The following is a 25,570-nucleotide window of genomic DNA, read 5'->3' as shown; positions in this document are numbered from 1 at the left end:
TATACTATACTATACTAGACTATACTATATTCTGTACTACATATTATACTATACTATATTATACTATACTATGCTATATCATATTATGCTATGCTATACTATACTATATACTATATACTATACTATACTATACTAGACTACACTATATACTATATTATGCTATATACTATATACTATACATTGTACTATACTATACTATACTGTACTGTACTGTACTCTACTGTACTGTACTATACTATACTACACTATATAGTATAGTATACAATACTGTACTATACTATATACTAGACGATACTATATTCTGTACTATATATTATACTATACTATATTATACTATACTATGCTATACTATATTATGCTATACTATACTATACTAGACTATACTATACTATATACTATACTATACTATACTGTACTATGCTATACTATACTATATACTAGACTATGCTATATAATATATTATGTACTATATACTATACTATTCTGTACTGTACTGTACTCTACTGTACTATACTATATTATACTGTACTATACTATACTATACTATACTATATAGTATAGTATACAATACTGTATTATACTATATACTAGACTATACTATATTCTGTACTATATATTATACTATTCTATATTATACTATACTATGCTATACTATATTATGCTATGCTATACTATACTAGACTATACTATACTATACTATACTGCACTATATACTAGACTATGCTATATACTGGACTATATACTACACTATACTATACTATTCTATACTATATTATACTATATACTAGACTATGCTGTATACTTTACTATATATACTATACTTTATACTGTACTATATACTTGTCTTTACTATATACTATACTATACTATACTATATACTAGACTAGACTATACTATACTATACTGTACTATATACTATACTATACTATACTATACTATACTATACTATACTATATACTAGACTCAGTATATACTATACTATGCTCTATACTATGTACCATACTATACTATAGTATACTAAGCTATATACTAGACTATGCTATATACTGTACTATATACTACACTATACTATACTATACTATACTATACCATACTATACTCTACTATATACTAGACTATGCTATATACTGTATACTGTACTATATATTATACTATACTATATACTATAAACTATATTATACTATACACTATACTATACAATGCTATATACTAGACCATGTTATATACTATATTCTGTACTATATACTATACTATACTGTATTGTACTATACTATATACTATACTATACTATATACTAGACTACATTATATACTATACTATGCTATATACCATATACTATACATTGTACTATACTATATTATACTGTACTGTACTCTACTGTACTATACTATACTATATTATACTGTACTATACTATACTAGACTAGACTATACTATATAGTATAGTATACAATACTATACTGTATTATACTATACTATACTAGACTATACTATATTCTGTACTATATATTATACTATACTATATTATACTATACTATGCTATACTATATTATGCTATACTATACTATACTATATACTATATACTATACAATACTGTACTATACTATATACTAGACTATACTATATTGTGTACTATATATTATACTATACTATATTATACTATACTATGCTATAATATATTATGCTATACTATACTATACTATACTATACTATATACTATACTATACTATACTATACTATACTGCACTATATACTAGACTATGCTATATAATATATTCTGTACTATATACTATACTATACTATACTGTACTATGCTATACTATACTATATACTAGACTATGCTATATAATATATTCTTTACTATATACTATACTATACAATACTGTACTATACTATACTATACTATACTATACTATACTATACTATACTATACTATACTGCACTATATACTAGACTATGCTATATACTGTACTATATACTATACTATACTATACTATTCTATACTATATTATACTATATACTAGTCTATGCTACATACTGTACTATATACTGTACTATATACTTGTCTTTACTATATACTATACTATATACTATATTCTAGACTATTCTATACTATACTGTACTATATACTATACTATACTATACTATACTATACTATACTATACTATACTATACTATACTATACTATACTATATACTAGACTACACTATACACTATACTATGCTCTATACTATGTACCATACTATACTATACTATACTAAACTATATACTGTACTATATAGTATACTATACTATATCATACTATACTATACTATACTCTACTATACCATACTATACTATACTATACTTTACTATATACTATACTATACTATATACTATACTATACTATAATATACTATATACTAGACTGTGCTATATACTATATATTGTACTATATACTATACTATACTATATTATAATATTATCTCGTTTTATTTTATACTATACTATAATATACTATATACTAGACTGTGCTATATACTATATATTGTACTATATACTATACTATACTATATTATAATATTATCTCGTTTTATTTCCGCTAGATTTTTAAATTCGGAATGCTGCAATTGAGTGTTGACCTATTTGTCTTTTAAGTTTATGTTTCGCTTCTGTGCTATGATTGGTCTTTTTGGATATAATTGATTTCATATCTCATTGTCTGCTATTACGTCCCAGTGTTTAGTTATTGCATCTCGTAGATGAGATCCGTTAATATAGAGACTGTATGTTGTGTTGAAGACCAATGGGATCTCATTTGTGGGTGTCCAGCGAGATATGTCTCACACTTGCACAAAGTGTATCATCACATGGCATCAGAAGCTACTGTATGTAGTTCCTGAAAATTGGATACTAGTCACTTTACATGTGGTATGTACACACATACTTTGCAGTCTGGCGCAATGCAGTCAGTTGTCGAAGCACTTGACTCGCCAGTTACACAAACAATCGACTATAGCATTCCAAAACCACCACCTGTGCATCTCCTAAAACTATTATGTGATTCTCACGAAAAACACATTTAAATTTAAAGGAGAATTCTACACACAAACATGCATGTGCATTGGCTCTTGGGCATCACCCGAAATAGCCGACATTCCATGAACTGGAAAGTCGCATTATTGAAATCTACACGGATAAAATATCAATCTGGACACATTTCAGGGGTGGCGTTTTCATGATATTTTGTGGCACCCAAGTTGAACTAAATAATCTGAGTGAAAAAATAAAACAAATACATCCAACTTTCAAATTTTCGTTGGAAAGCTCAGATACGGAAGTAACATATCACAATCCACAAATGTCAACGGCACCAATAACACATAAAGTATTGGATATCAAAACTCATTCCAATATTTACACAGGTAATACTGCCGCCCGAACTCAGTCTTCAAAGGGTCCATTAAGGGTCAAACGATCAGATACATACGAACATGTAGTAACGAAAAAGAATTTCAAAAGAAAATTAAATTCTTCACCTGGAAACTGGCGAAAAGAGGCTATAATGAAACAGAAATAAATACTAGTAACCTGAGTCCACTATCATAATACTGGCATCTCTATTTGATGAACAATACAAGTAAACTCTGGGCAAACAAATACGGAAATACAACACTCCTCAATACTATACTACACTACACTACAATACACTACACTACACTATAATGTAGTATAGTATATAGTATAGTATAGTATAGTATAGTATAGTATAGTATAGTATAGTATAGTGTAGTATAGTATAGTATAGTATAGTATAGTATAGTATAGTATAGTATAGTATATAATAGTATAGTATAGTATAGTATAGTATAGTATAGTATAGTATAGTATAGTATAGTATAGTATACTAGTAGTATAGTATAGTATAGTATAGTATAGTAAAGTATAGTATAGTATTGTATAGTATAGTATAGTATAGTATAGTATAGTATAGTAAAGTATAGTATAGTATAGTATAGTATAGTATAGTATAGTATAGTATAGTATAGGAGACCGATTTTTGAATTAGAAGACCGACACTTGAATTAGAAGACCAACACTTGAATTAGAAGACCGACACTTGAACTAGAAGACCAATTTTTGAATTAGAAAAATACGATCGGGTCGACAAAAACTCACTGACCTCCCCCTTTGACCTCTGGCGCTGAGGGAGTCCTTGGGGGTTGTCGTCCTGACAGATCGGGAGGTTTTTTGTTTCTATTAAAGGCAACTTTTAGGTTATTCATAACCTTTGAGGTAATATTTCCCAGCTTTGAAAAGCTAACGTAAATGTAAGTTTTAAATGAGTTTCCCATGTCACATAAAAATGGGCCCGTAAAATTGGTACAGGGACATTATTAATATTGCATGTATAGTATAGTCACCGGTATGTCAGAGAACTTTAGGTGGTCATACCTAGGGTATAACAGAAACTGGAATCTGATGAGATGTGGTGATTTGTAGTGTCAATAACATGACGAGTAGAACAATTTAGATTAATTTCATTTATAAACTATCTATGAAAATTGCCATTACGAAACCTTCAAGTTTGCCCCAAACTGCAATATAAGTAAAGCATTGATTGTGAAACAGCCAAGCATTTACATAACATGTTCTGTAACTAGTGTGGTAGCTAGGTAATACATGTATATGTATATGTATAGTTATGTTTGAAGTTATAAGTAATATTAAAGAATTCATGTAAGAAACAGGGACAAGAACAAATATTGACATGTACCACATTTCAGACAAGGCTATATGCCATTGTAGAAAGGATTTTTTTCTTCAATCACAATTTAAAACACAATGACCACACAAAAACACAATAAAACACAATATCCACCTAAAGTTCTCTAACATACCGGTGACTTTATTATACATATATTAATGCCCCTATACTAATGTTACATGTCTATTTTATGTGATATAGGAAACTCATTTAAAACGTACATTTACGTTAGCTTTTCGAAGCTTGGAAATATTACCTCAAAGGTTATGAATAACCTAAACATTGCCTTAGTATCTCAAGCAAAAAACTCCATATCTGCCAGGGGGAAAACCCCAAGGACCTCCTCACCCCCTGAGGTCACTCATGCATTCAACCAACAATCAGATGCACCAACAACCTTTTTACTGTCATAATGGTATTAAACTTTTCTTAAATATTTTCACCCTATTCTAATTTGAGATGATATTGTCTTTTCAAGATGTGAAATGTTTGCCAAGATAGTCTAAAATTGCCTTAATCTCCAAATCTTCCCTACCAATGATACTACCATTAGATGTGCTGACCTTTACTACATGTATATAATGATGCCATTTAACTTTTTAAGAACATATTTCAACCCTTAGTGTAAGTTATAAAGAATAGTTTCTGATACTTGCTGTCTTGTAAAGCATGGATTAAGTTATTGCTTGAAGGGTCTAAATAGTGTAAATATTGGCTATAAGAGTAAAATTCCTCCAGGGCTTCTAGAGGGAGACCCCCTCAGACCCCCCCCCCCCGCATGAGGTGGACATATCCCAGTCTCAAGCTCTTCCGCTCTTACTGTCAAGATGCTATTAAAGTATATTTCAAAAGTATTTCAACCCTATGTAGTTGTTTTTTACATGTTGGTGTTGTCTTGTAAGGCTTGGAAATTATTGTCTGAAAGGGTCTGAATAGTCTCAAAATTGAGGGAAAAAACCTCCAGGGGTTCTAGGGGGAGACCCCCTTGGAACCTCCCCCCCCCCCCATGAGGTGTACACATCCCAGTCTCAAGATCTCCCCCTACCTCTTACTGTCAAGATCCTATCAAACTATATTTCAAAAATATTTCAACCTTATGTAGTTGCTTTTTACATGTTGGTGCTGTCTTGTAAAGCTTGGAAATGATTTTCTAAAAATGTCTGAATAGTCTCAATATTGACTTTTCAGAGTTAAAAACCTCCTGGGCTTCTAGGGGGAGACCCCCTAGGACCCCCCATGACAGCTGTACATATTCCCTTCTCAAAGCTTTCCCCCTACCTTTCACTGTCAAGATGCTATTAAACTCCTTTTCAAATATATTTACCCTGGGTAGTCAATAATTATAATTATGATAGTGCTATATAAAAACCCGGGATCTTATAAAGTAGATGCAAGACAGTCAAGCAGTCCACACTGAGTCACGATCAAAAAATATCTGTCACTCATGCGAATATCATATATGGGGGGGGGGGGGGTCATCATGTTTTAGAATTAAGTGATAGGGGGGTCAGCCTGTTTTGGGTTTTACAGATAGGGGGGGTCAGTGACTTTTTGTCGGCCCGATTTAAGAATCCACCGCCCCCCCCCCAGGCTGGAGAAACTGACCGGTCCCTAAGAAAAGCTGAGAAGGGCTTGTTTCTAGGAATCCAATGAAAAGATGATTGAAAGAAGGAAAAGGAGAGGCAAAGAAACATGAATTCAAAGATGATTTTTTTTATTTATATACTTTTTTAAATCGACCGACCGACCAAAATTTTCCATGGAAAAAAACAAAAACATTTTTAAACATTAGGATCACCCCTACACACCAACCTTGGTGACACCAGGTCGAATAAATAATAGTGGGTGTCTTTGCGATTTCTTAGCTTTATAATGTTATTCATGTTTTTATCAGATAACATCTCTAGTTGATAAAGTTTTAAATCAAAACTATCGTCTTCTCTGTCTCTTTGTAGCTTACCAACTTTGAATTAATTAGTGCACAGCTAATATCCTTGATCAAACTGGTAGGCTATTTGGCAAATTACTAGTAACATATTTCCATAACCAGTGTAAATATCTACTAACTGACAAATGGTAATACACCAACCGTTAGTCGGATTGGTAGATGTCAGTTAGTGAACTATAAGACTTTTTAAGTTAACGTGAATGTTGGTGGCGCTATACTACTGAGAACGCATGAACGTACGTATAAAACATCTTGGTAATATAATTTTGTGTACAATGTATCTGGATGCGTAATTACCAAGATGCGGCAAACATTAAACGCAAGACGCACATAAAGACCACCATGCAAATAAACAATAAACAGAGGATACATTGCATTTATTAATCAAACGTTAATACATGTCAACACAATATACTAGGAAATTCCCTTTCCCTGTCTATCTTTCTGTGTAAAGACTTTTTAAGTTTTACTGTTCGTCACCGTGGTCTCTGCATGGACGTACGAGTGGGGTGGGGTGCACGGGGGTGGGGTGGCACAAACAATAATTACGTAATCAAACGCTATATACATAATATATAACTGTCAGTCAGTCGACGTAGGAAGATTACGCAGTGGGGTTTGACCTTTACTTGCACACGACAGCGCATGACAGAACTGGTAACGCTCATGACTGTACCAGACATAGGAGTTGCTAATGATACTCGCAACGCATAGATCTGGTACTCGAGTAGTACATGTCTGCTGCATGCAGCCTCAATTGCCAGTGACGTAATAATAGCATCAAATGGTTCGTAAATTCTTGGCTCCAATGGGTTTGGTTTGTTAGCATCACAAGGTATAACTTCCTTGATAGCATTTCGGAGTTTCTTTTGACGTTCTTCCCAATCCTCACTACAAAGGCGAACGAAATAAACTGCATTCATAACAATGAAATGGGATTTCAAAAGAAAAATATTTGATTTTGATCTCACAAAAGTGGGTTTATTACAAGAAAATAACTAACACTTTATAGCCACTAATTTCGATCAAAGTTAAAAACAACAACTTATTTTACAAGCAGCAATGATCGCTTAGATTGTAAGGAAAGATTGATTACATTTGTCTTATGTCTATCTTTATACAATTTATCAGTTTATGACAATGTGTGGCATCGGATTGTAGGGAAATGCCCCCTCCCACAATAACGCTTAACAGAAACAAACAAACACACACAAACAAACAAACAAACAAACAAACAAACAAATAAATAAATAAATAAATAAATAAATAAATAAATAAATAAATAAATAAATAAATAAATAAATGAATGAATAAACAAATAAATGAATGAATGAATAAATAAATAAATAAATAAATAAATAAAAGCAGCAACAAACAGAAACGGACAATGCAAACCGACATACATACATACATACATACATACATACATACATACATACATACATACATACTTGTTTCCCTCTGCTTGACAGATATATCTTAGATATTCACTCCAGTCAAATGCACCAGGCTCATCCCGAGTCCACTTCAAGACAGCATTTCTCTGAGGCTCAGAATATTCAGCAAATATTATTTCTGAGAACTGAGACGAGGCAACTGCTGCATTCATAATCGATGGTCCACCACCGAATTCCAAGATTCGAGAACCAGAGAATTTATCTGCAAGACCACAGGGATCAGGACGAATAAATACATTTTTTCTTGCGATTTTCAGGGTTTCTGATATTATTTTCTTAATTTTCTAATATCTCAAATAAAGTTTGAAATATTGCCATCATAACTATCGTTTCCCCTGACTGTTTTTTTCCTATTTCCTACCGCTAGTGTGTTACCACTGTCTTATCAGGGTTTATCAACTTCATTGCTAATCCTAGAACAAACTCACAGGCTATTTGCCAAATTATAGCTAAAATGATGTAGGCTTGGTGTTTCAATCATGGGACATTAAGTTTTTGACACAGAGATAAACATAGTTCAACTTTAGACAATCATTGATTATGCAAATGACTCAATGAAAATAAAAAAAACATCATCAAGCGGTATTTGACATGTGCACTTTGTTATTGTCAATGTATATAACAAATTATATTACAATATGAAGATCGTATTCTTAAGATATTGACTAATTGACTAAAATTAACAATCATTCAAATTAAAATCGAACGTAACGCTATATCAAAGATTATACTCGCTGCCATGGTTGTGGCGAAATGACAAAATCCATACTCACGGTTTTTAAAAGTTTTAATGGCGAAATCGATGCCAGTCTTTACTGCTAACCCATTTCCAGTTAAATTGCTATACACTTGATCAATATATTCGTTTGCGTCAAAAACAGTACTGTAGGCATCTTCGGATGACATCTCTGAACTGGTTAGAGAACAAACTATATCATTTTATTGTTGAATTATGTATTTAATGAATTTGCCCTACACTATGATAACATTGTGAATACCATTCATGTGTCACTTCAATATAGAATAACATGTGTAGTATAATGCTACATGGTATCAATGTTTCTGTAGATTATACTAGTAATACTCCTTTGGACCCTATTTGTAGACAGTGGGAGAGTTATGGGTAGACATTCTGACCACATGATATACTGTCCCCACAAAAAAACTTTTAGGGGATTTTTTTGCCATGGCAGTATATTGAAACTGGTTAATACAATATAGTTATACTTCTCTCCGACTCGTCCCCATTGTTACAACTGTGCTCTTAATTTAATTTAGCAGACACTTTTTCAGTGAACGGGACACTTTTTACACAAGAAAGTTTACTCAAAACGTTAATTCCGTGAAAGAAAGTGTCCGCAAACCTTTAACTGTTAATTCATGAATAAAACTTCACATGTCCACACCTTACAATGTACTGCCTTGTCTAAAACCGTGTGCTACCCACGTTTAATTCTGCACCTGTCGTTCTTTAAAGTGTGTGTAAAAGACTGCCTTACCTTGGCAGCCCTCGACCATGACCACAGTACCTCTAGTTCTATATCTATATATCCAAAGATGTGCTCTAAACACTACTTGTGCAGGTTTTCATATAGAATTTGTTCATTGACATGACAATACATATGTGCACCAGGGTTACTAACAGCTGCAATAATTGTAGCGTTCGTTCTGATTTTGAGTTATTTTTGCTCTTTTCAGCCCCCCTCCCAGAAGGGAGGCTTTTTCAATGGGCTCCATGCGTCCATCCGTGCATTTTTTTGGTGCTCATGTAATTTTTACTGAATGGCAGCCATATTTGTAGTAAACAATCACTGTATTTGATACTGCATAACTAAAAAACTTCAGTCATAGCCTCTATTCATAAACCATTAATTACATATTGCAGACATTTTGTAGTAAATATGTTTGGCGAATGTCTTTTGGGTCATGTCTATAGATAATGCAGAACTAGATAAACATACACACGCATTACTTTGGTGCTCATATTACCTTTTTTCTTTTTAATTGCAGTCATATTTGTAGTGAACAATCATGATTTACCAATTAACTAAAAATCGTTAATACATGGAGGCTACATTAAAGTGTCTATTTGAGGGGGAGGGGTGTATGTCTTCTAGGACATTAATTACGGAGCTTTCATGACTCAAGAAACATTCAGAGATACCCCAATCCCATCACAATTGTCAAAAGTAGCAACGCGCAGTGCAGAAATTGGTACACTGACATCTCGCTTTTTCAGTGTGTGTTCAGTGTGATCTCATCTATTTTAATTTGCTCAGCAGGAATGGTATCATTTGTTTTGCAGTTAAACAAAAAGACTAAAAAAAAGAACAACTTAAAATCAAAATCGAAATATTCCAATTTATTCCAGCTAGGTCAGTAGCACCTATGGGAGAAAAATGATGACATTCTCGGAGGGTGAAAACGGCAAAACTGTTAAATTTGGGCTGTAACTTTATTACAAAATGAGTCCTTTGCTAGGTTAATGGATTTCACGCTGAACCTTTTTGAAAAACGTCGGATTATATGGCGGAAATGTGTGACATGGGATTTCTACAATGAATTTTGTCATTAACATGATAATGGTTGAGAGGTTCCATAACAGGGATGTGGAGAACAAAATAACAAGGTTGGTAAAACACCTCAAAACACATCGAATTTGAAGTATAATTTCGTTATAGGACAAGTCCTCGGCCATTTACTGTAAAAGTAGGATACTTTTGGGTAAACCATCCATCCAATACGGAGGGTTACCGAAAAATATTCTATTATTTACGTACAGTCAATGGCCTCTGACTTGCCCGATAACTATCAGTAACTTGAAAGACATGTTGTTCCAGAGAACATAGTACGACAGTGCATTGTATATAATATATGGGACTCGGACAAAAATCTTAAGCTTCTGCTGTTACTCCGTTTCCCCAACAGTGGAACCCGTCCTCGGATACAATCAGAGCAAAACACCTAAGAGGTCGCTTCACACATTTTTTTGAAATGTTCGAGGTAAAAATGATACCATTTTGGAGTCCGCTAAACATGACCGCCGAATAATGTGTAATTAACTCTATGGGAATATGAAAGATTATCACAATTTTAAAAGGACCAGGAACAAGCTTTCAGATGGCAAACTTTTGAGAGATTGTAAGAACTTTTCAGAGAAATTGGTTCCCTAGCTTGGAGGGGCTTTCTACCCTTAACTATATGATTGTGTCAAACTTTAACTTGTCTGATGTCTCTCAACACATTCACGCTACTGTGCTCTACAACCATGCTCGAACTTTGAACCCAGGCTTTGTTCCAGTTTTAATACACGTTCAGAACTTTAACCATTAGAACAGGACCCAGACAGCACACACACTATCGGGCTTGGACCCAATCAGAATCGGTGTGAATTTCTTGCCTAAAATAGAAGAAGGGATTTTCAAATATTTGTCTTTGACGTTTTCGCCATCAAACATTATATACACCACTAAAAGAGAACTCCAGTAGATTCATACAGCGAATCGCTGGTGAAAATGACTGAACACAACCATACCACTGGCATTTAGTGGTGGTACACCAAGTATAGATGGTATAAACATCAGCCTACCACATTGGCACAGGAGAAACAACATATTATTTATACTTGATCAATATTTTACCCTCACTCTATGATGCCTTTAACCCGACGAAAGCACACACTCTAGGAGAAATCCGTGACGGCGGATGAGAGGCACCGACATGGGAGTTTTGAAACAGCCCTAATCACTCTATGCGAACGAATCTAACAGGAATTCAAGTCTGTATCGTGATAGCTTTCAACATGATTATTTTAAAACACCATCCGCGTATATTACGCACCTTTTCTGTATGGTGGACGTCCACGTCCACAGTACTACCTAGGTGTGGATATCGAATAAGCAAACAACGTTAGCTGAACCTTACCCCAGACACACACAGACAGACATGACTTGCAACACTGGGCACCATCTTAGTGATAAGCTAGACCAGTGAAGATAGACCAGTGAAGAGTCTATGGGTAGACTTTGTCGAATACTGTAATGGTATCCATTGATTGCTCATCAACTAAACTGACACTGTACTGTTTAATCCTTTTCAAAACCCAACATAAACTACACGTAGATCACTTTTGAGGTCAACAGAAGGTCATGGTTTAGTCGATGTGGATATGCTGGGAGACTTCTGATGTACTGGAGCTGGGTCATGGGTCATTTCTATCAACCGAAATAATTGGCAGGGTCTTTGGCGTGTATTTAATACTATGTCTCTCCCAAGATAAAACTAATCGTGTGTTCACTTCGCACTTAATGATAATGACTCTTCGGAAATTAAATTTCAAATCATTCACGTAACGCGTGAACTCTATTACTATTAAAACTAGCTCTCGATTCGACACGTCTTCCCTCTCCGTTATGGTTCTTTCCTATTTCAAATAGCGAGACTGCGAACAGATTTCATACGCACAGATTTTGGGAATACAACCCACGGATACCCTTGCTAATGACAATAAAAAGTACAGAAAACAACTTTAGATCATTAAATGCAACCTACGTCGAGTTTGTTCTATCATTTCTTGTATAATGTTCGTTGGACCCACAAAACGTACGATTCAAAGTTCATTTCTGTACTTTATATAGTCATATTTGATATAGAGAAGAACCATATCGGAGATGGAAGACGTGTCGAACCTCGTAGCATCTACATCCAGAGCTATAATAACACATCCTTGGTCATACCACGCCTCTGTAGTTCTGTCCCATGTTAGAGACACTGGACAAATATTGTCGTGGTCTAAACTGACTTACCTTAATTGTTCTTTTCTCTAAAATCAGTGAGACCACTTCACTTAACGACTATCGCCCTGTATATGTAGCAGTGACCTTAGGCTGCGGTCAGAATTCACGGCGGGGAGGGGGGGGGAGGCTGGAAGCAAAAATATGTCAAATTTCTTTTCGCAGGTACCCTACACGCTCACCAAAAAAAAGATCATGGCCCCTCGAAGTAAACACAATAATTTTTGTTTGCCCCCCCCCCTACACATATTTTGATATGTTTTAATTATACAGTATCGCCCCCCCCCCCCGTCCCACTTCCCGCATTCTAGAGATGTACAAGTGCATGGTACACTACATTAAAATAACAGTTGAAAATCGACTTCAGCGTCCATACATAACAATTAGAGATTTCTTTACAAATAGAAGGACTGTGCAAAAAAAACCATCTCACAGTGGGCTGTAAGCTGTACTTGGAAATACTTAGCCAGCAGGGTTTTCTCTCTCAGTCTTGATTTTGGGCTGAAACAGCATATAGTGGGAAGGGTGTTTCTCCTCCTGTGATGAACACTTTTGTTGAAACTAAGGACATGTAGGAGGCCCATACCATCGAAAGCCATAGTGTACTTGGAAATTGTCTTCAATACTCTAATTTTACTCTCGATTATTATACAACTGTATGGCTATATTGTATGTATGTATGTATGTATGTATGTATGTATGTATGTATGTATGTATGTATGTATGTATGTATGTATGTATGTATGTATGTATGTGTGTGTGTGTGTGTGTGTGTGTGTGTGTATGTATGTATGTATGTGTGTGTGTGTGTGTGTGTGTGTGTGTGTGTGCGCGCGTGCGTGCGTGTGTGTGTGCATGCATGCATGCATGCATGCATGCATGTATGTATGTATGTATGAATGTATGTATGTATGTATGTATGTATGTATGTATGTATGAATGCATGTATGTATGTATGTATGTATGCATGCATGTATGTGTGTGTGTATGTATGCATGCATGCATGTATGTATGTATGTATGTATGTATGTATGTATGTGTGTATGTATCATGTGTGTATGTATGTGAGTACATGGTGTGCGTACATGTACGTATATACGTACGTACGTGCGTGCGTGCGTGTGCACGTGCGCGGTGGGGCGTGTGTGTGTGTTCAACCCTCGAGCATATCAAGCAGTCATTTCGGCATGGTACACCAGTTTGAATATTCAGGTACGTGTACTCTATGGTTAGTTTGAGTTATTGATTCATATGTCATATGTTCAATGAGCAATAATTTCATGGTTTATATTAATGTTGAAGTCTGTCAGTTATTGGCGTTCTTTTGTTATAATGTCAATATAAATTATTGATCTCAATCTCGTTGCTGGGAGCAATTTTACCGTTTAAGTCAGCTACATTGATAAGAGAAATAATCTTTGACAGATATAATGTATCGAACTTCATCACTATCTAAATGACATCAACGCATACGTGAAGATCATGAAAGCGGGAGACTTATACGGTATGTATTTATGGTAAGATACAGCGATGTGTATATAAAACATGGAAAATTCGTAATTAATGGAACCAAATTTGAGTACTTTGCCCCTCCCCCCTTAGCTTAAAGGTATACGGATATGTGACGCTCAAATGGGACCCTTTTCACTAAAAAAAATTCCTAAACATGGGCTGAGTTATCATGGGAAAGGTCTTCATAATTTAGAAATACCTTTACCAGCACAGCATCAGGCTAAAGTAATTAACCGAATGATTACCCCAGACAATCTCAACTAATGGGTCTGGTTTTGAATAATGATTATACGTGGTAGATATTTTGAACTTGGGCCGAACACCCCCGTCTGAAAATATAGGGAGTAACCCCCCCCCCCCCAGCTCGATATTTTGTAACAATATATGTTTGCATGGTATCGACGATTTCCATCACAAGGTCTATTGGGATGGTTTCTTTACCGCGGCATTCATATCTCGATTCTAAGCACGTCATCATTGGCAACTAATCTGGTCTGGAATTGTACTCTGTAAAAGCCACTGGTGGCAGTCATTTTTTCATTTTTGATGAAACTGACAATTTTTAATTCAGAAGAACAAAATGCGAAAATGCGGGGATACTCAGTAATTAAGTTGCACTTTTTGATGAAATTGACACTTGTTGAAAACAATTATATATATGGAACACACAGTGGTTTCATTGTAAATGAAATAGGTGCTTTTTGATCCACAAGAACAAAACGTGGATGGAACACGCAATAATTAATTACATTTCATTTTGATTAAAAGTTGACGCTTTTTAATATGAGAATAAAATGTTGATTGAACGCCGCTCCAGTAGTTAATTAAAATGATTCTTTAATTAAATCAGTGATAGACTTTCAGCCATGCAATAATAAATTGTAGTATTACATGTATTAAACTGGCATTACTAGCATGAATCAACCAGCGCCAACCCCTGAGGGCACCCTTGTTTGGTTTTTGAATAGTATAACTTCCAAACAATAGCAGTGTAAATGGAAGCATTCTACAAAGTCCCGCTAGTAGTAAAAAAAATGATTTAATCAAATTATGACCACATTATGATTTTATGACATAATATCATGAGCGTTATTATTATTATATAGACTTGTCTTTTGACCATGGCTAAAATCTATATCCGGAATGGGACCAATCAATTACTGTTTCACAGGAATCTTTCCCCAAACAAACAAACAAACAAACAAACAAACACACTAACAAACTAACAGACAGACAGACAGACAGACAGACAGACAGACAGACAGACAGACAGACAGACAGACAGACAGACAAACAAACAAACAAACAGAGAGAGAGACAGACAGACGGACAGACAGAACTACCATATTAGTAACAGACAACCTCCGCCCAACTCCCGTTAGCTATATTACAGAAAACTAGGACAAATCGGCACTTATACGTAAACTTTACATACGGTTTTATTACTAAAAGGTTATTGAGCGTGTACAAAGTATATTTCTTTCTTTTTATTTTTAAAAAAGTAAACCACATGTCAAAAAAGTTGTAAAATAGCTCGTTTTCATTTTGAGGTAATAATAATGGTTTTTATTGCCTGAATAGCATTTTATTCCCACAAGTGAAAAATTCTACTTGTAAATTTGATCTAAGTAATGTGATACTTAAAATGAAATTCTAGATGACAATTTACGAGACAGTGTATATACACATTTGAATCTGAAATATAATATAGAACATTACTATAAAAGAATGCACAATATGTCATGAATACAATTAATTCACTTGTGAACGAGGATGGAGTAATACAAATATAAGAGGAGGGGGGTTGTGATTTGGTAAACTATTTTCCGTGCCAGTTAAGATTTTGATAGAAATGGGATGAAAATTGATCATTATCGAGTTCAAGGTAGGAACGAGTTGTTTGGTGATTTGTCTGACTTGGGGTTGGCAAACGGAGGAGTTGTCTCAACTCGACAGCAAGGGTCTTGAAGTCTGGTCTTTCGTCAGGATCATTGTTCCAGCACTGCAACATTATTCCATATCTGGAAAATGTAGGTTTTTGGAAGAATACTCAGGTTAGGATATAAAATAGTTAAACTGTGCAGCTGCGACTAGCGCCCTCACCGGCTACCAACGATTTTTACTTCCGCACGACGATAACAGTTAAAATGCGAATTCTCTTTTCATGACCAGGGCACCACTATCACCCATTTGTGTAATCTATCACATTCAACAACATAATATTTAATTTCGTATCTATCTATCTTAGTTTGCAGATAGCTTGCTTTTCCATGATTCTGCTCGCATGTGCATACAAGTAATCAAAAGAAAGATAAATAGATAATTGAAGTCTGTGTGTATATATATACTTACAAGTCGTCTGTTGCATATTGGGGTTGATTTAGTCTTTTACCAGTACTAAGATACCGTAACAAGTCCCAGCTGTCCACAGTCCCATACGGGATCTCACCTCGGGTTATCAATTCCCATAGCAATATACCGAAGGCCCACTGGGTGAATGAATGAATGAATGAATGAATGAATGAATGAATGAATGAATGAATGAATGAATGAATGAATGAATGAATGAATGAATGAATGAATGAATGAATGACTCATCATTCAGGTTGAATAAAATGTAACAATAAATTGTACTTTGTTGAAATGTAGCAATGTAGTAATATTTATGTTGTCAGACGACGTTCTGGTTCATAGTTTTTGTTTTCTATGTATCTGATTACCGTACGATTTCACATGTAGCATACTAAAGTGAGAAGCACTAAAGTCTTCAAAAGTGTCTGTTATGTATTGTGGTGTGATGTGGTGTGGTGTGGTGTGGTGTGGTGTGGTGTAAGGCATCACATTATGTGACATGATTGTCACGAATGTGACATACATGTATCACTTCTTGTGTCGTTGGCTTCTCTAACTAACTTCAAGATAAAGATGTTCAATGTCATCGATTTGTTTTGTACTACAATGGCCGGCCATGGAAAGTTGTCTTTTCCTCTGTGGTACCCTTTGAAATGGCTGCAACCAAAACAGAAACAGAAACCGAACAAAAACACTCACCACGTCAGTCTTTGTTGTAAATACTCGTCTTCGAAAGCTCTCCGGTGCCATCCACTTGACTGGCAACTTGATCGATTTATCCATCGATGAATAATAGTCTTTCTCATGTAAATCTCTGGATAATCCAAAATCAGATATTTTCACGATTTCCATTTCATCTACCCTGTTAAAATATGACACGGATGAATTACAATGATATCCACACACACACACACACACACACACACACACACACACACACACACACACACACACAGATAAACAAACAAACAAACAAACAAACAAACAAACAAACAAACAAACTGTGTTCTTTGCTCAATATCACAGCATCATTATTGTCCGAGAACATGGGTGGTTTGAGAGGGGGGGGGGTGAAGGATGTCATAGATGTAAAACTAGAGGGGTCATCCCTTCACATGGAAGAAGGACTACAACCTCATAACTTGGGAGGTGCGTACACCTCTGTTGTTGGAAAAGAGTCCTCTACGATTCCCATGATAATCACATGATAATTCAACCCAGCCACGTGTCATCAACCACCTGTCGCTAGATCATCAGTCCATCTGAAAAAGCGTCCAGGATATGACGTGAATTGAAACAGGATAGGAAACTATCCAATAGGGTATATTGTAATTAACGCGTATTTGGATGATTGAGACCATATATAGCCTACTTACATGCAATTTCTTGCAGCGAGATCTCGGTGAACAAATTTCATTTCTGAAAGGTAGGCCATTCCTTCTGCTATATGTAGTCCATAGGTTAGTAGGTCCTTTAGTACAAAATCCTGAAGAAACGCATATTTGGTTTAAATTATGAAAAATGTTGGGACAAAAGTTTTGTTTTCTTTAATTTTACGTAACACCTAAACTTCTCTTTGAAACAATACTATTACATAAACATTGATAATTGATGATTTAAGAACATTATACAAGAAAATATAAATTTTATGGATCGATGTTATTGTCTAGTCTACAGAATACTTGTCACAATATACTAGTATAAAACGATGTGTGTAAAATAGTCATTTCAAGCGTAACAGTCGTCTGAATAGCACACTTGCGTTGTGGGGTCCCACGCTACGGAAGCCTAGCCAGTAACTAGGATATGCTCAAACAAAACTTTGTCGAGCAGAAATGAACTTCATTTTTCTCGAAAGACATTTTTACGAAGAGAACTATGGCGTTATGCTATGTACATAATAAACCAAATTCAACCTTAATGATCGCAACTTGGGGTGTGGGTGAGAGCTTACACGGTCATCGAGACGAGATGGATTGTGTTTGCCAACAAAAAAAACCCCGCAAGTCCCACGGACATGCGCATCTGACGAACACTTACCTCTGAATTAGCATAGATCTAAAAATCTGATCAACGTTTAGCTTTATGACTTTGATTATGATCTTAATCTATAACTTGTTAATCAGAGATAATTCTTCCCTCCTCCCAAACAAGAAATGCCTACTTTTTGAGGGTTTGTAATAAACGACTTGAGGTCTCCGTTCTTCATATACGGTAAAACTATTAATGGAATCCCTCCCCTTTGCAAACATACGCCAAGCAGGGGCAAAACATGTTGATGGTCGAAGTCCTTCATGATGAGACCTTCCATCATAAATGTACGGAAATCCTCAAGTTTCATATCACCTATGACATAATTAAAATAAGTCAGTTGAATTTCGTTTAGTATCTTCCATTATATTCAAAATACGCCATTGGGATTTCCTGCAAGGGTATGTGGGAAAACCTCAGAGCTGGTGATGACATCACGAATACCTGGAAAGAATCTCTGTCTTATTAAGTAGAAAGAGTGTCAATAGCGTATCCGTGATGTGATCACCAGCTCTGAGGTTTTCCCATAAACCCCTGCAGGAAATTGTTAAATGATTGAACACATGTCAAGTGCAGTAGAGCTTAAAATACAAGATTTGACAGATGGGCAAATTACCGATATCACTTAAATCATATGTAAGTTGATAGCAGTAATCAATACAAGTGTAATAAAGACAGAAATAAGTCTGACTGGATCTTTCCTTTAAGTTGATAGCAGTAATCAATACAAGTGTACTAAAGGTAGAAATAAGTCTGACGGGACTTTTACTGTAAGTTGATAGCAGTAATCAATACAAGTGTACTGAAGGCAGAAATAAGTCTGACTGGACTTTTACTTTAAGTTGATAGCAGTAATTAATACAAGTGTACTGAAGACAGAAATAAGTCTGACTGGACTTTTTCTTTAAGTTGATAGCAGTAATCAGTACAAGTGTACTAAAGACAGAAATAAGTCTGACTGGACTTTTTCTTTAAGTTGATAGCAGTAATCAATACAAGTATACTAAAGACAGAAATAAGTCTGACTGGACTTTTCCTTTACGTTGATAGCAGTAATCAATACAAGTGTACTAAAGACAGAAATAAGTCTGACTGGATTTTTCCTCTAAGTTGATAGCAGTAACTAATACAAGTGTATTAAAGGCAGAAATAAGTCTGATTGGACTATTCTGAACGCAATGTGCACGTCGACCAACAGTAATTTTAGCGAAAACACGTTGAAAGGTAAAAAAAAGTACATGTAGTTATAGAATGAATGAATATTACCTTTGAGCATTTTCACTGCAACCTCACGAGATGAGTTGTGTCTACCCGTGTATTGTTTTAGAACACCCATTACAACTTTTCCTTTAAAACCTTTAAAAAAAGAAAAGCAAGGGATATTCAAGATTTACCTTACAACTATAACTACTGCTACTCTAGCAAATCATAAACATTGGAGAAAGTTTATGAATAAACTGAATAAAGGATATTGAAAATATACAATTAAAGGGGCTTCAGAATGTCGATAATATCCCTTCACGTGTTTTTTCTGTGTTGATATTACTCTAATACTATCTATATCGTAGACCCATGTTAACGAGGGTGTGGAGCCAAAACTCAGACGAAGGAAAAGAACGAGATCAAAATGTAACATATGAGATCAAAAATGTTACAGATAAGACTGATGACCAAAATTGCATATGATTTTAAATGTTCTCAAAAACACCATCAGTGAACTCAAGTATTTAGTGTGTGAGTTGTTACCTAAGGTAAATATTGACATATATGGTGTATGTACTACGGGTATGCATTTAAAATGGAGTATATATATATATATATATATATATATATATATATATATATATATATATATATATATATATATATATATATATATATATCAATCCTTCCATTACAAAATTACGACAATTACAAAATGAAGTGTGGTTGAAAGTTGGTCTAAATTGTGGTTAAACTTTTTTACTCTAATTGGTCTAAAATGTATCTGGGATGTAGCACCAAGGTGGCACATCCATACAAAACCAATGGGTAAGTCCCCCTCCCCTGGTATTATTTCAGATGATATCAGAAAGGATATACTCTAGATCAGAACTTAACGAACCAACTTCAAAAGTACGTTACCTTCACCAAGGATTTCTTTTTCGTGTAATTTAAGTTTTCTCCTGTCAATCATAACACGTTGTATATCTTTCCTTAGATTTTTATCTAGATAAGACATCGGATCATGTTTCCATGTATCTCCTACAACAACTGTAAATACAAGATATACTAAGTAATATTGTTAAAACGTGTATTTGTATTATGTGCATAATGTATGTATGTATGTATGTATGTATGTATGTATGTATGTATGTATGTGTGTGTGTGTGTGTGTGTGTGTCTGTCTGTCTGTCTGTCTGTCTGTCTGTGCGTGCGTGCGTGCGTGCGTGCATGCATGCATGCATGTATGTATGTATGTATGTATGTATGTATGTATGTATGTATGTATGTATGTATTACTAGTACATAGTATGTATGTATGTATGTGTGTGGGTGTGCATGTTTACTGTAATACACCTAGTAACTGTAATACTCACTCGACTGATAGATGTGATCAATTTCAACACTTTCAATGACTGTACGTTTGATTTTCTGTGACCTCTTCCAACGACGATACAAGCAAATGATTAATACGATGACTAGAATGATGATAAGCAGGATTAGCGCCACCACGAGTACAATCATCCATGGTTCCACACTTTCGTTTTTTTCGATGTACCGAAGATATCCGATAAAATGAGAATTATCCCCCAAGGATCCAACTTGTACCTAAGCATTGCAATGGAGTTGAATAATAATGCAGGGTTTTTATTATAGTATCTGATGATTATATATAATAATTATTTATATGTTCATTAGCAAGGCAGATAATAATTCAAAATCCGTTCTCAACATCCAGATGAGAAAAAATACAGAAGATAGCCATTGTAATTTAAAGTGTCATGTTATGGTTGATAGTGTCAGTGAAGAACATTGGAAACTGCTGGAGAACTTTTAGTATTTTTTGTTTATTCTTTTGATTTGTGTATCATTACCATAGAGACTAAAATAAAAGTCTAATGGTATTATTTGTGAATTACGATGGGATTAATATTGACACACATAATATGGCATGATATGACATACTGATAACCTACTGTAACAGTTTCAACCTACAAAATACAGGACACTGTGCAATTTTATTTCTTTACTTTGTCGATTCGATGCAGTGATTGTCTGTATAGTGTCGATTAACTCCACGGTGTCATATCATGACTCAATGGCGGTGTCGATCATCGAATTTAACCCATCTGGTGACTGCATTTTTCTTTTACTTTAACACAACTTTAGACGAATGTGGGGTTCTGAAAATGTAGCTACTTATTATGCCATCCAATCTTGCTACTTTAGGCCAAGGTAGTGCCTCATGAATGTAGCTACTCACCAAGACATGTGGGTTTTCATGTGCTTTCTGATATTTTCTTCTGACAGGGGGTTTAGTCTGTGGTGGCTGACACGTCAACTCAGTAGGGTACAGTGAAATTACTCTACAAAAGTCAGTACCTATCTGAATGATATAGTCTTCCTTTTCTGCTCCACAGTCCAGTCTTTCACCCTTGAAAAATTAAATAGAAGACACATCCTCTAGAGATAGACTGAAAAATCGTCGAGTGCGCCCTCACACATTTTTGACTATGAAACAAATTTTGAAAAACAAACGAAGTCATCTTAAAGCTGCGCTAGTTGCAACCGGGATATTTGTTTATCAAGTAACCAAATATATATTCACTAAAATTTGATTAGTTACAAATAAAAAGACGTTGTATCTGCTAATTAGAATCCGTGACAAATTGCGTCCAACCCTTCTGAAACCCCGAACACTGTATGAGACATAAGTAGCAAAAGGGTGTCACTGCTTATACCTCATGCAATGTTCGGGGTTTCAGAAGGGATGGACGCAATTTGTCACGAATTGGTCGGCACAAACGTAAACACACAGATATGCATAACAGATCGTGAGATTTTACTGAAAAGAACGACTTGCGTGCCACGATTCTCTTTCGACCTCTTTCGCATTTGTGGTATTTCTTAAAGCCAGATTACCTTCAAAACTAGGTAGTTAGTTTTCCGTGGATTATGTACATATACATGTACGTCACCGGTATCGCCAGAGCCATACTCCGCATTAGAAAAATTGTACACTACCGGGTCTTCATAGACGTCTATCTCGGTAAATTCCTGACTGAGGTAGCGAAAGATATTTTCAGGGAGCCATTTTGAAACACCGTCCAAGACAAAGCCAACATGTAACGATATTTCTTCGCCTGATATAGGGTCCGTTGACAGAAAGTTACACTGTTCTGATGCGGTATGTGTACTGCGTTTTTTCCTACTACCATCTGGACTCTCTGTTGATGACATCTCTGTGTCTATCGTCAGTTCAGGAGATGGGCAGGTCATTGTCGATGACGTCACATCTGTACAAATCTAAAGGTATAGAAAATTATTCAATAGACAGCAATGCGGCATTGTCGTAAATTAGCTATGATTATTGCGACAGCGTCGTAAACTACTGTACCTCTTTGCGGCATTGGTAAACAGGAAGATTTCATTGCCCAAGCAGAAAAAAATAATGCTTGGTAATTAAAGCAGAACTCATCAATCAACCTCATTATTAATGATAACTATTGAACTTTATTTCAATTTTTAAAGAAAATTATATTTAAACTATTTTTCAATTGTTGACAATAATTCAATAATTTGTATTCTTTCGATTCTTGTCCGTAACATGAAGCTTTAGAATTACTAGTATGCTCTTCAAATGACATGTTACACCCCCACCCCCACCCCACCACCCCTCACCCCGCCCCCGAAGAAATAGTTTGGTGTTTCCGCAAGTCACTGACCTAGCTAGGTACTAACCACATCATAGCTGTATGTGTAAATAAACAACGTAAATGAAAACACAGAGTAGAAGAAACAAGCCGAAAACATTAATATTTGCCGTTTTCTATGACGTAAGACATGTGATCTGAAGATTGATGTGTTAGCACGTGATAATATAGTCAAGTGAGTAATACTTACAGAATAAAAGTTTTTCGTTGTTGAATTTGTTATCACTGATACGACAAAGACCGGCTGTGCGATGACATTGAGATTCGTACCAGTGACTTGTTGAGCAATACCACCGCTGAAATGAAGTGAAATGATTTGATAGAATGTAAGTAAACAGTTAAGAACACAATAGTAATTTTCCTCACAGATGCACCAATTTACTTATTATAAAACATACATAACCATTATCAGACCTTGAAAACTTCCTCCGTGTTATTCAGAATGCGATGTATGTAAATGGTTGCTGGGAAGTAATTAACCGCCGTTCTGTCACTTCGAATTGTTTTGTTTCGTCACCAACCATCCAAAGCACGATAGATTATATATATAGTACATACCCAATGAATGTTTTCAAAGGAGATATTGTTTGAATCGTTGGGTCCTCTTCATAGATGTAATACCTTGTACTTAGTCTGCTATGTTTACCATAAAAAGTGACTATGATAAACGATTCAGTTACTGCCTGAACAGATGGAGTTATACACTCAATGTAGCTTTCAGAAACTCTACATAATGAGAAGAGAAAAACACAGTGCCATTAGATACGTACACATAAGCTCCGAAAACTAAGCTGTCAGCTCAATATTGCCTCAGTTCGAATTTGGATTAAAATGTAGGTGTCAAAAACAGTTGTCTGACAGAGCTGTAGAAAATGTTGATCCTGAACAAAAGAATAATCCTGCTTGTGGAAAGGGATGAGAAGAGCGCCCGCAACGGCTGATATTTCAGTCTATCTTACGTTTATGGTGAAACTGATCGGATAGAACTAATGTAAGAATCTCGGATTGAAATTCTGGCCTTTAAAGCATTTACATAGCAACCTCTTCTACCAGGTCCTCAATTCAATTGTACACCTGGGTTGAAGGGTGCACACGTGTGGTTCAAATCTTACCTGGACTTTAGCCATTCAGAAACAAATGACAGTGACTAGATAGGCCTAAGCCAGTAACTTGCAGATTCCAAGTCAGCCGTTGAGTAAGTGTGATATTTCCATTACCTGTTTACTTGGCACGGTGAACCAGCTATCTCCACAGTTACATTGCGATCAAGGTCAAGATATCGACCTTGTATGACAAGCCTGCTACCACCTGAACGGGGTCCCCGTGGCGGAACGAACTCTTCAATTTGTGGATCCTATATGGGTGTTGTTAAAAAAATGTAATTGATTAGCATTCTGATTGGACGAGAGCTCATCTACAGTGTTAGGAAAATATACTGTTATTCTTCAATATTTTCCTTCGTTTAAACAAGGAAAATACGAGTGACTTCAGGGGCCATGTCACGACGAGCCTCGATTTGTCATACCGCCGGTATATCGAATGCAACGGAACTATGATATGTTGTCGTGGTGTAAAACGACCGGGGTGTAAATCCTATACTTTTCGGCTCGAACGCGTTCAACTTGGTTTGAGTGACGTATGCATGTGATACTCACCACGTAAGAGAAATTAGTGGATGACTGAAGACGTAGTAATTTCCCTCCTGTGACGACATGAATAATTACTGGTCCTTGGTTAGCGACAGCAGATTGAGAAGTTGTACACGAAATGTGATGACTGTGGAATTGGAATGGAATGCACAATAAATTATCAAAA

At 35.3% G+C, this 25,570-nt stretch overlaps 2 protein-coding genes and 1 long non-coding RNA gene across 3 annotated transcripts; all 3 read right to left on the bottom strand.

Moving 5' to 3' along the window:
• Positions 1 to 7,254: 7,254 nt before the first annotated feature.
• Positions 7,255 to 9,057, bottom strand: LOC144447179 (indolethylamine N-methyltransferase-like). Its single transcript, XM_078137084.1, has 3 exons — positions 8,925 to 9,057; positions 8,146 to 8,353; positions 7,255 to 7,585 (listed from the first exon to the last, which is right to left on the bottom strand). Exons 1-3 carry the CDS (start codon positions 9,055 to 9,057, stop codon positions 7,255 to 7,257), a joined length of 672 nt encoding a protein of 223 aa, XP_077993210.1.
• A 7,166-nt stretch (positions 9,058 to 16,223) lies between these two features.
• LOC144447178 (uncharacterized) lies at positions 16,224 to 24,035 on the bottom strand. The gene is made up of 11 exons (XM_078137083.1): positions 23,946 to 24,035; positions 22,965 to 23,348; positions 22,306 to 22,476; positions 21,419 to 21,650; positions 20,964 to 21,092; positions 20,106 to 20,195; positions 18,973 to 19,154; positions 18,185 to 18,294; positions 17,508 to 17,670; positions 16,809 to 16,945; positions 16,224 to 16,477 (listed from the first exon to the last, which is right to left on the bottom strand). Exons 2-11 carry the CDS (start codon positions 23,319 to 23,321, stop codon positions 16,276 to 16,278), a joined length of 1,773 nt encoding a protein of 590 aa, XP_077993209.1. The 5' UTR covers positions 23,322 to 23,348; positions 23,946 to 24,035; the 3' UTR covers positions 16,224 to 16,275.
• A 316-nt stretch (positions 24,036 to 24,351) lies between these two features.
• Positions 24,352 to 25,528, bottom strand: LOC144447276 (uncharacterized). The gene is made up of 3 exons (XR_013482006.1): positions 25,411 to 25,528; positions 24,973 to 25,109; positions 24,352 to 24,481 (listed from the first exon to the last, which is right to left on the bottom strand). It is a non-coding gene; the product is annotated as an uncharacterized LOC144447276 (long non-coding RNA).
• Between the last annotated feature and the right edge of the window lie 42 nt (positions 25,529 to 25,570).

The sequence above is a fragment of the Glandiceps talaboti genome, chromosome 16 (genome assembly GCF_964340395.1).
Source record: "Glandiceps talaboti chromosome 16, keGlaTala1.1, whole genome shotgun sequence".
Lineage (NCBI taxonomy): Eukaryota > Metazoa > Hemichordata > Enteropneusta > Spengelidae > Glandiceps > Glandiceps talaboti.
The sequence above is the reverse complement of the archived record's forward strand: the minus strand, read 5'-3'. Positions and strand labels throughout refer to the sequence as shown.